General features: G+C 36.8%; 1 protein-coding gene across 1 annotated transcript; it reads left to right on the top strand.

Moving 5' to 3' along the window:
* Window positions 1–531: 531 nt before the first annotated feature.
* Window positions 532–3824, top strand: LOC136843642 (uncharacterized). The gene is made up of 3 exons (XM_067112184.1): window positions 532–1235; window positions 2665–2793; window positions 3012–3824. The coding sequence occupies exons 1-3, from the start codon at window positions 1168–1170 to the stop codon at window positions 3331–3333; spliced, it is 519 nt and encodes a 172-aa protein (XP_066968285.1). The 5' UTR covers window positions 532–1167; the 3' UTR covers window positions 3334–3824.
* Window positions 3825–9754: the final 5930 nt, after the last annotated feature.

Below are 9754 nucleotides of genomic sequence, written 5' to 3'. Positions count from 1 at the left end.
AATGTAAGTGTAAAAAAAAATCTTCATTTACCAAAATATTACACGCTTGAAACGAAAAATTCAAGTTGAAAATTTTTTTACACAAAAGGGCCATTTAAATATCTCCGGCTCGTCATTCGGACAAGTCTTTTGCATACACAGGGAGCTTCACTCGTTCTGAGGCGATATTGCATTTTCTTAACGTGGAATTTTGCGCTCTGATTGTTGCAGCATTAAAAGAAATATAAACCTGTTTACTGACATCCACTGCCTGCGAGAAGTATATCCTATTTTCGAATAACATTTTTATGGTGCTATATGTTCTTTCAAGATTAGAAGACATTCTGTTTAATTTTATGATGCTGGATGTTCTTTCATGATTACATAACATTCTCTTTTGTCATTGTATGTAACAATGGCGTGTTTTCCAAGATTTCTTAATGGAGGCAAGCAACCATGAACTATTGGAGGAGGGTCTGAGAGAGGAAATGTATAACACTATTACATCACCTGGGGCTGTATTTATCATAGGTCTTATGAAATCTCATAAATATTCCCTTACAAGTCACTTAATCACTCATAGTTAAGAGGAATTTCTAAGAGTGTTTATCAACGCTCTGAGAGAATCTCATAGCTATGAAAAAGAGTATGTTTATGAGAAACTTTTAAGGGAAGATCCCGCTAACAATAGCGGAAAATATGTTGCTACAGTCCATGAATATACGATTTAAGCCATTATTTTAATAAAAAAATTATACCAAAAAATCCAATATATTTGTTACTTATGATATTAACCTTGTGATCTATAAATTATTGTTTAAATCAAAAGTATTTATTTTCCGGGTATGTTTTGTTTTCTTTTAATTTTTGCGGACTGTCGGACTCTTCAAACAACACAGACCAAGGCTATCGTCACCATCCATCCTTAGAAATGGATTCAATACCGACTGCTATCGATTCTGCAGTGCCAGTGGGTATTCCAAAACCCAGGAGGCAGAGGAAGGCAAGACGCTTGTCTTCGTCTACTGCAGTTGATAGAATGATGAAAACAGGCATATAATAGAAGGGAAAAAATTCAGCTCGGAAGTGACAGCGAAGATGAGACGAGACACGAGGGTAGATGTCACAAAAACTGAATGCTTCATTTCCCGAGTCTGCCCCCCGGACCAAGTGTGATGTAGTAAAGAAATGGTGGGCACTCAAAGCACAGGGAAGGGAAGAGCTGTGCAACCACAGAAAATCTGTGGCAGCAACAGGTAAGAAGCCCTTCTGTTATCCATTATCAGCCATACAACTAATAACTGAAATTCCTAGGCTAGTTAAGTTATGTAAGACTACGCATGATAGAAAAATTGATGTTGGTCTCGACATTGCTTTCACAGCAAGGTTAGGTTAGATAAAATTGGATGGCCATGACTCTACATTACAGCTGTGCTGTTCAAAGTAAACCTTGACCAATGGTTTTACATCATAAATGTAACAATACAATACCTAACCAAACTTACATACCTTGGTAATTCTCAAGGTAATTTTCTATTTTAGAATTGCATAATAAGGAAGCTTTTAACAAAGAAAAGTTGTTTATCTTGGCCCAAAATGTAAGAATATCAAGGTTGAACTCATAAATAAAAAGGGGGGAGGCTGGGAGGGCGCAGCCCCCCCAGCTAGTAAATAACCAATTTAGTGACAGGTTAGGTAGGTGTTTAAGGTTAGGCTAGTGCCCATAATAACCTAAAGCACTTCTCTAACTTGTCAGTGAATTGGTTATGTCCTAGCTGAGGAGCTGGGCCTTCCCCCCAGGCCCCTCTTTTTTTTATTTTTTTATTTAAGCCTTCCCTCTTGAGATTCTTACACGTTAGGCCAAGATAAGCAACTTTTCTTCCTTAAAAGCTTTCATATTATGCGACTTTAAACTAGAAAATTACCATTATTGAGAATAACTCCACACCTTTATTTTTTCCCCCTTAAAAATATATCCAAAAATCCTATGGTAAATCTGTAGAATAGGTCTGTGCGAGCTTTTAAAAAAGTAGACACCTAGAATTAAGGGGGATAGTGTATAGAATGCACAGATACTAATAACAAAAATAACGATGTTTAAAGTTGAGGGTAGGTAAGCGTTATTGGTTAGACTAGTGCACAAAATTTACTTATTATTGTAGGTTAGCTTCGTGGTTGACATTGGAAAAAATAGAAACTTACGTCGATAGCAAATGTCCTGTAGATTCCACTGATGCATGAAATAATTTTTTTTTATCATAATTCACATCAATTTTTGGCCGTCATCTTTCAAAAATTACATATTTAACATTATTATAAGTACTATTTTTGTAGTTTTCCTCTTCACCCACCCAAAACCCCCGGTTCCCACCTGTGGTCCCCCAACCTTGTTAGGTGGCTGTAAAGGTTTTCCCCATCATTTTATTGATACTGGAGCATAATATGAAGTGTTTTGTAGTGAATTTTCTGGTTTTTACTGGGAAAAACAATTCAGAGCTCTTGGCTACAATTACAAATTTACCAGGTAGTGTACAATATGAATGATCTATTATGAGCAGTAAAATTAAGAACTTTAGACTCAGACCTAAACTCAAATTATACTCATATTGTTTCAGCATTTAGCATTAATATTATTACTGTATTATTTTTATGAAATTTTTGTTGCTAACACTACTGTTATTACAGGTGGTGGTCCCCCCCACCCCCCAAGCCCCTATCAGAGGTTGCAGTGGCCGTCGAATCAATTTTAGGAGTGCAAAATGTAGCCATTTCTGGACTGGGAGGTCACATGGATTCTTCAGCTTTTGATTTTGGGTAATAATAAACAAGTTTTTGGAAAAATACAGTTTCTTTCCAGTCAATTTTGGTGCGAGTTGAATTATTTTGATGTTCATTTTTGTGGAAAATGCTTGGATATTAGAGGAAAATGGTGTTATTTGACTTTCAGACAATACAGTCACCAGTATTTGTTTTTTATCATGCAAACAAAGGAAAAGGAAAAAAACAATATCAGATGCTGTCTTATATTTCAGGGATGAGTCAGAGGAACAAGTGGAAGAGGCATGTGAGGTGATGTCTGATGCAGTCGATGTCACCTTTGAAGGTGATATCTCGACGGTATTAATACCCACTTCAACACCGTCAACACTTTCAAGACATCCACAGTCTTCAGTCCCAGCATCATCATCATCATCATCATTAAAGCGTCCTCTGTTTCCTTTGCTTGAAGACACTTTTCGGGCAAAGAAACAAAAAGCAGAATTGGCTTTCTGGGAAGCCAAAATAGCTGCAGCTGAAGCTGAAAGAGCTGCAGCTGATGCAAAAAGAAAAGCATTTGAACTGGAGGCCTTCTAATAAGTCAATTACAGGCATCTTTACCCAAATAATTAATGCCTATTGTCTTCCCCACTCTTTCTCCTTTACCCACCCCTCCCCAATCATCCATCACCACCCCCTATTCTTTCATCCTTCTTTTCCCCTTCCTCCACCGAGATTGCAGACTGAAATAATGACTTCCCCAATTGCGGAGGTGCCCAGCGCAGGTATATTTTGCCCTATCTAGGAACCATTTACTTGCTTAATTGTAAAATTAAGAATAAGAAAAAATAAAACCATATATTTGTCATTTCCTTTCATTTTCATTTTGACATATCCAGTGCTTGAATATTATCACTGGCTATGAATATGCTTTAAAGAAAATTTACTTTAATGAAAGAGATTAAATATTGTATTGTGCATGAAGAGTACAGCACTTGGTTCACTAAAGCTGTAATTTCTGGTTGGGAACTTCACAAATCTTTGGATCATCCGTGGAGCTGTAGAGCATTAACAGTCTGTGTAATTATTCTGCTAATTATGGGCTGAGAGAGACCAAAGTCATCACCATTGCAGAGTTGCATTTTGCCTGTTGAAAAATACCTCAAAGTAAGCGCCGGTTTCATCTCTAGTGTTAGGCCTATGGCATGACTCCTCTGTACGGTTGGCAATCACCTCTCTGATCAAGTCAGTCACATACAGTACATGAGGCCATTTTGATCAACTCTATATCTTTTTCTAAAGTCACTGTCATCATACACATTGAATATATCCAGTATTGGACGAAAATTCCTCGGGCGGCGAATGCGGTGTTCTTGTTCGTCTGCCATGTTTACAGTCTGTGACTACCGCTATGAGAAACTCCTAAGTAGTTACGAGACCTCTCCACCACTCGTAAATCTCGGACCGAGATATGAGTACTCATAGCGCGTAAGAGGCTTCGTAAAATTCTCTTAAGAATTTTCACAACTTTAAGAGTGTTTTAATGTGCAAAGGGGAAGACGAATGACTTTCAACGGAAGTTTTTTCCCTCTCTCTAATATTATTCCATACCTCATTTAAACCGACTTTATAACGAAATATGTCATCGTGACGTCACGAAGCAGTCGTTATAACAAATTCCGAAGGTAAAAACGAAGAAGAAAGAAACAAATTGCATTTGAACGAATAAAATGAAAAGGAAATACTATCATCGTACATCTTGCACATCTGGTTGAGCCAGCAGCTACTTGAAATTCTTGAACAGCTTAATATGTGGATAAAAGGGGACAGTAGCCTGAGAATTACGCATAAAGACACACCACTTAATAATTCAATGATAATTTAACTGAACAGGACAACAGACAGAGATGTTATAGCCACAGAATAATACAAAAACATAATCACCACTACCATCAAACGTAATACTCCTATTCCATCATCATCGTCATCAAAGCAAATCAAAGCAAACTTATAACAGGAGGAACTCAATGTTGGAACCAGAATAAATTTTCCATATGATGACTTAGGAGATCATTAGGAATATTTGATTGTTAATAAAAATAATGAAGGGCATCATTCGCTAAACAAAAAGGGGAACTCTAATGAATCCGGAACGACCGCTCTGCATTTAATTCCCCAATTAAGTCTCATGAATGTCGATAGTTCATTTGAACAGCTCATCTAATTGGGCAAAAATGACAGATCCCTGATCTATTTATCAAAACAGAAACAAAACGGATTCCAAAACTTATGATTTGTAAGATACAGCTTATATTCCGTAAAGGAATGAATTGTAGCTCCAGAAGAGAGAGAGAGAGAGAGAGAAAGAGAGAGAGAGAGAGAATTGAGCAATTCAAATGAAAAGCAAATCACAGAAGAACAACTGGAATTTCGAGTTGGGATATAACTTCCGAACTGTGCATGTACTTCTTGCGAAGCGAAGACCACAGGGAGAAGCACAATAACAAATGTTGTTTTGTTTCCGAGACAAAGAGAACAAGTTGAGGCCTTACATGAATTCGTTCGCTCTAATTTCACGCAATAATTTCATCATATCTTAGATGACTCAAGACACTTTACTGTACCGGCAGTATCAAATAAGAAATAACCCAGGTATTTACAGGATGGCAGACAACTCGATAATAAACATGGCACGTTGCGAGTGTGGAAAATGACTGTAAACTTATATCACAAAACAAAGGAATGTCTGACTACAAACCTTTTAGGTTCTTGCTTATCTCAAGTTTGACTGTTTTGCTGGTTTCCTGTCTTTCATATACGGTAACAAAAGGATTAGACGGCCGTTCAGTTTCCATGTCCCTAACAGAGTGCACCAGATTAGCTGAGATATTGCTTTTCTATTCAGAACCACAAAAATGTCAGAATGGACAGATTTTTATGAGATGCTCCATATGTGCAAAGTTAATTTAATGAATTAAGGGGAAAAGTTGAATGAATATATAAAAATGGCCAATAAATTGATAAATATAAACAACGACACTGAAGGTTAATACAAAAATACTGTACAATGTAAGATGAATTTAAGTTGCAGGTTTTGCTATCAAATCACAATATGAGTTTTTATAGTTTTTTTTTTATTTTTCCTATGATTCTTAGATTTTACAGTCGCCGTATATATCTGTATATACTTCATATTTTTAAAGGTAAGTTGTCATAAAATAATATAGGGGACCGAACTAGGTCATACAGGAATCACACTTTTGTTACTGTTAACACAACCTATGCCCTCATGTTAGGGTAATAAACCAATAAACAATAGGTACATTATGCTTTTGTAAATGCGATACACAAACTTACCCAATAAGACACCCTTAAAGAGACTACAGTTGAAAGAAGACATCCAGAACCGAACATCAAAACGTGTTGCTAATTTCACTTGATAAACGCAATAAGTTTTGTGCTGCCCTAACATGTCGCAGTATGTGGGAGTTAAAAAAAAGTAAGATAAAAAAAACATAATGTGAATTTCCACCGTATAACAAGGGGAAAGGGGGAAGGGAGAGAGGGAGGGATGCGGTGGGGGGAGGGGCAGTATGAAAATCGTTTATGACTCCTACACCACCAGAATAAAAGCAGAGTGCGCAATGCTGTTAGTGAAACGGACATCCATCGCAGCTGCAACGGAAAACATTTATTGCGTTGTGGAGGGAGTCCATCAAATACGGGTTGAAAAATCTTGAAGAAACTGTCACTCCACGAGTGACCATCACAACCGGTTTGTGGTCTAAACCTGAGAAGGATTTTCTGACTTCTTCACCAAGATTAATCTAGCGTTAAAATAAAAGAGTTCCTTCGTTTTTCTGTGTCATTTTTCTACGCTATATAAAAGCATGAAATGATATTTTAAATAAATGAATCTGAGAATGTGGGTTAGGGTTTATAATCGCATTTTCATAATTATTAAAGAGAATTTCAACCCGCTCTCATTACAAGATCAATGTCTATAATTTCATAATTTCAACAGCCAAGAAGAGAAAATTTTGCTGACACTCCAATTAGTGGTTCCATTTTTTCTTTCTCCTTTTTCCTGAAGCTTGAAGTATAAAGCCCTTCTGACTATTCATCTCCTGAATTAATACAACGGCATAAACAAAATCAAATGTATATTGTGTAATTAAAGAACTAATTTTCAGTTCTCGAACTTGCCCTATATACAACAAAAGTGTGGATGCTGAGTGCGAAGAATAATAAAGGTTGACGTTAATGAGATGATATATTTGCTTACTATATGAGAGAGAGAAATGGATTGCAATTCGTTAATAATCACGTTATCTTAAATTTATGTACCACACATTTTCCTGATTCAGAAAAGCATAATGGAGTCGTGAATATTCAAATTTATTCACTGGTCTGGGATTCTGTCATATGAACACCAAAGTACGCTGTCAGCATTAACGTTACACTAATGAGATATACCGATGTGATATCCAGATAAACAAACACAGCACACACACACACACACACACAGAGAGAGAGAGAGAGAGAGAGAGAGAGAGAGAAAATTGTCTCCGAGCTTTGTAAGATTTTTCGAGAAATTACTATTTTTTGTAAACTGAAATATTACTAAAAGGACCTTATTCAAACTGGATGGTATCTAATGGAGTATTTATTCAGAAAAAAGTTACAAGTTTTCTTGGACAAACAGTCCACATTATCAAGTATCCGGACACTTGATAATGTGGACTGTTTGTTCAAGAAAGCTTGTAACTTTTTTCTGAATAAATACTCCATCAGATACCATCCAGTCTGAATGAGGTCCTTTTAGTAATTCTACTAACGCACAGAAAAATTGTGTATGTGATAAAGTTTATATACAGTATATATATATATATATATATATATATATATATATATATATATATATATATATATATAATATATATATATATATCAATAGTCGAATATTAGCAGTGGAAACATAAAAAAACATTTATTTACCCTTTGAGATAGATAAAAAAAATCAATTAAAACTGGCATCAAAAACAAATAAATAAGGTGAAATCAGAAAACAAAGTGTGTAACGTATACGACGCATTTAATAAACTGGCCCGGAACACTGTTGTGTCGTATACGAGCACCGGTAATTTCCTTTTATGTGAAGGACTGATGATTGAAATACTGGCCTCTTTTTCTTGATATGGTAACAGTCTGTCAGTTGCCATACGGTGAATTCATATAAATTCACGTGTTTCCCTAAAATTCATTAGTCTTCATCAAGATGTCACAGGAGGAGGGGTCAAGGGTACGACATCCTCGAGTTGACCGCCGGCAGATCGAGAGAAGAGCTCTCGACGAGGATAACTATTTTATAGACCTTCTCGACTCATTTTCTGGATATGAAAATGAATCGGATTTAGAAGGAAATGAAATGGATAATTATGGTCCTGGTACAAGAGACAGTGATGAAATATCAACCGACAGTGAAAATGACGAAAATCTGCCACCTACAAATGAAAGCCAAGGTGTCAAAAGAAGGCGGAGACAGCGAAGTGACCCAGGTGATGAGTGGGAGTGGGCTGCCAGCAATTTCCAGCCCAGAGATTTCATATTTGACAGCAGTGGCAGTGGCATTACGTCGAAATGTAATGTGAATGAAAATTCAAAGGAAGTAGACTATTTTTTTGAATTTTTCGACAACGAATTTATGGGGCTGATTGCTGAAGAGACAAACCGTTATCAGAGATTCCTTGTTGATACGCTAGGAGATGCAGTGCCAAAGTATTTGCGAAAATTTGCTCAGGTTACTGTGGAGGAAATGATACGGTTCCTTTGTGTGATTATGATCATGTCGCATATAAGTAAACATCGCATCGTAGATTACTGGACTACGCTTGAGACATTCGAGACAAAAGGAGTGAGAAGGCTGATGGCAAGGGACAGATTTCTTCAGATTCTACGGGTTCTACATTTCGTTGATAATTCACAGGAAACAAGCCCAGATAATAAACTAAAAAAATTAAACCCGTGCTCGACAGTGTGCGTAGAAAATTCCAAGAAAAATTTCAACCTTTCCAGGATTTATGCATAGATGAAAGTTTAATGTTATGGAAGGGAAGGCTAAGTTTCAAGCAGTACATTCCAGATAAAAGAAGTCGATTTGGAGTGAAAATATTTGAACTTTGTGATGCCAAAACGGATTATATTGTCGATTTTATAATCTATACTGGAAAAGATACAGAGATATTGGTAGATGAGGATCTAGGGGTATCTGGTTCTGTGGTAAAAACATTTATGGCCTCGCATCTCGGAAAACATCACATCCTGTATTTCGATAATTGGTATTGCAGCCCAAAACTGCTCAAGTATTTGGGCGACAACGAAACAGGAGCATGTGGAACAGTCCGGAAAAATAGGAAATTTATGCCTAAATTTCCTGATGTGAACAAATCTGAGATTTCGTCTCAAAACTGCAATGGAATATTAGGTTTAAAATGGCAGGATAACAGGACAGTGTATATGTTATCTTCAGTACATGAAAATATAATGGTAGACTGTGAAAAAGGTGTCGACCAGGGGAATTTGTGCAAAAACCTGCATGCGTTGTTGACTATAATAAGAAAATGCGGATTGTGGACAAGAACGACATGCTTATTAGTTCTGTGAAGTGTATCCGTAAAACCACGAGATGGTACATAAAACTATTTTTCCGTCTGCTTGATATGATACTAGTAAACTGTCATCACTTGCATGGATTTGTTACTGGCAAGAAAGGGTCATATTTACAGTTTTCTAAGTCAGTCGTTCTGCAGTTGATTGAAAGGTACCCTCCAGCACCTAACAAGATAATTACCCGCACCGTAATAACGCAGCCAAGGCGGCTAACAGAAAGACACTTTCCTGATCCAGTTCCCTCAACAGAAAAACAACTGCGACCTAGACTAAGATGTCGTGTGTGCTCGCATACATCCCGTAGGCCCAAGAAAGGCCAGCAGACATATTTCATGTGTAAAGACTGCAA

Source organism: Macrobrachium rosenbergii, chromosome 12 (assembly GCF_040412425.1).
Source record: "Macrobrachium rosenbergii isolate ZJJX-2024 chromosome 12, ASM4041242v1, whole genome shotgun sequence".
NCBI lineage: Eukaryota > Metazoa > Arthropoda > Malacostraca > Decapoda > Palaemonidae > Macrobrachium > Macrobrachium rosenbergii.
Note: the sequence above shows the minus strand (reverse complement) of the source record. Positions and strands in the feature narration are given on the sequence as shown.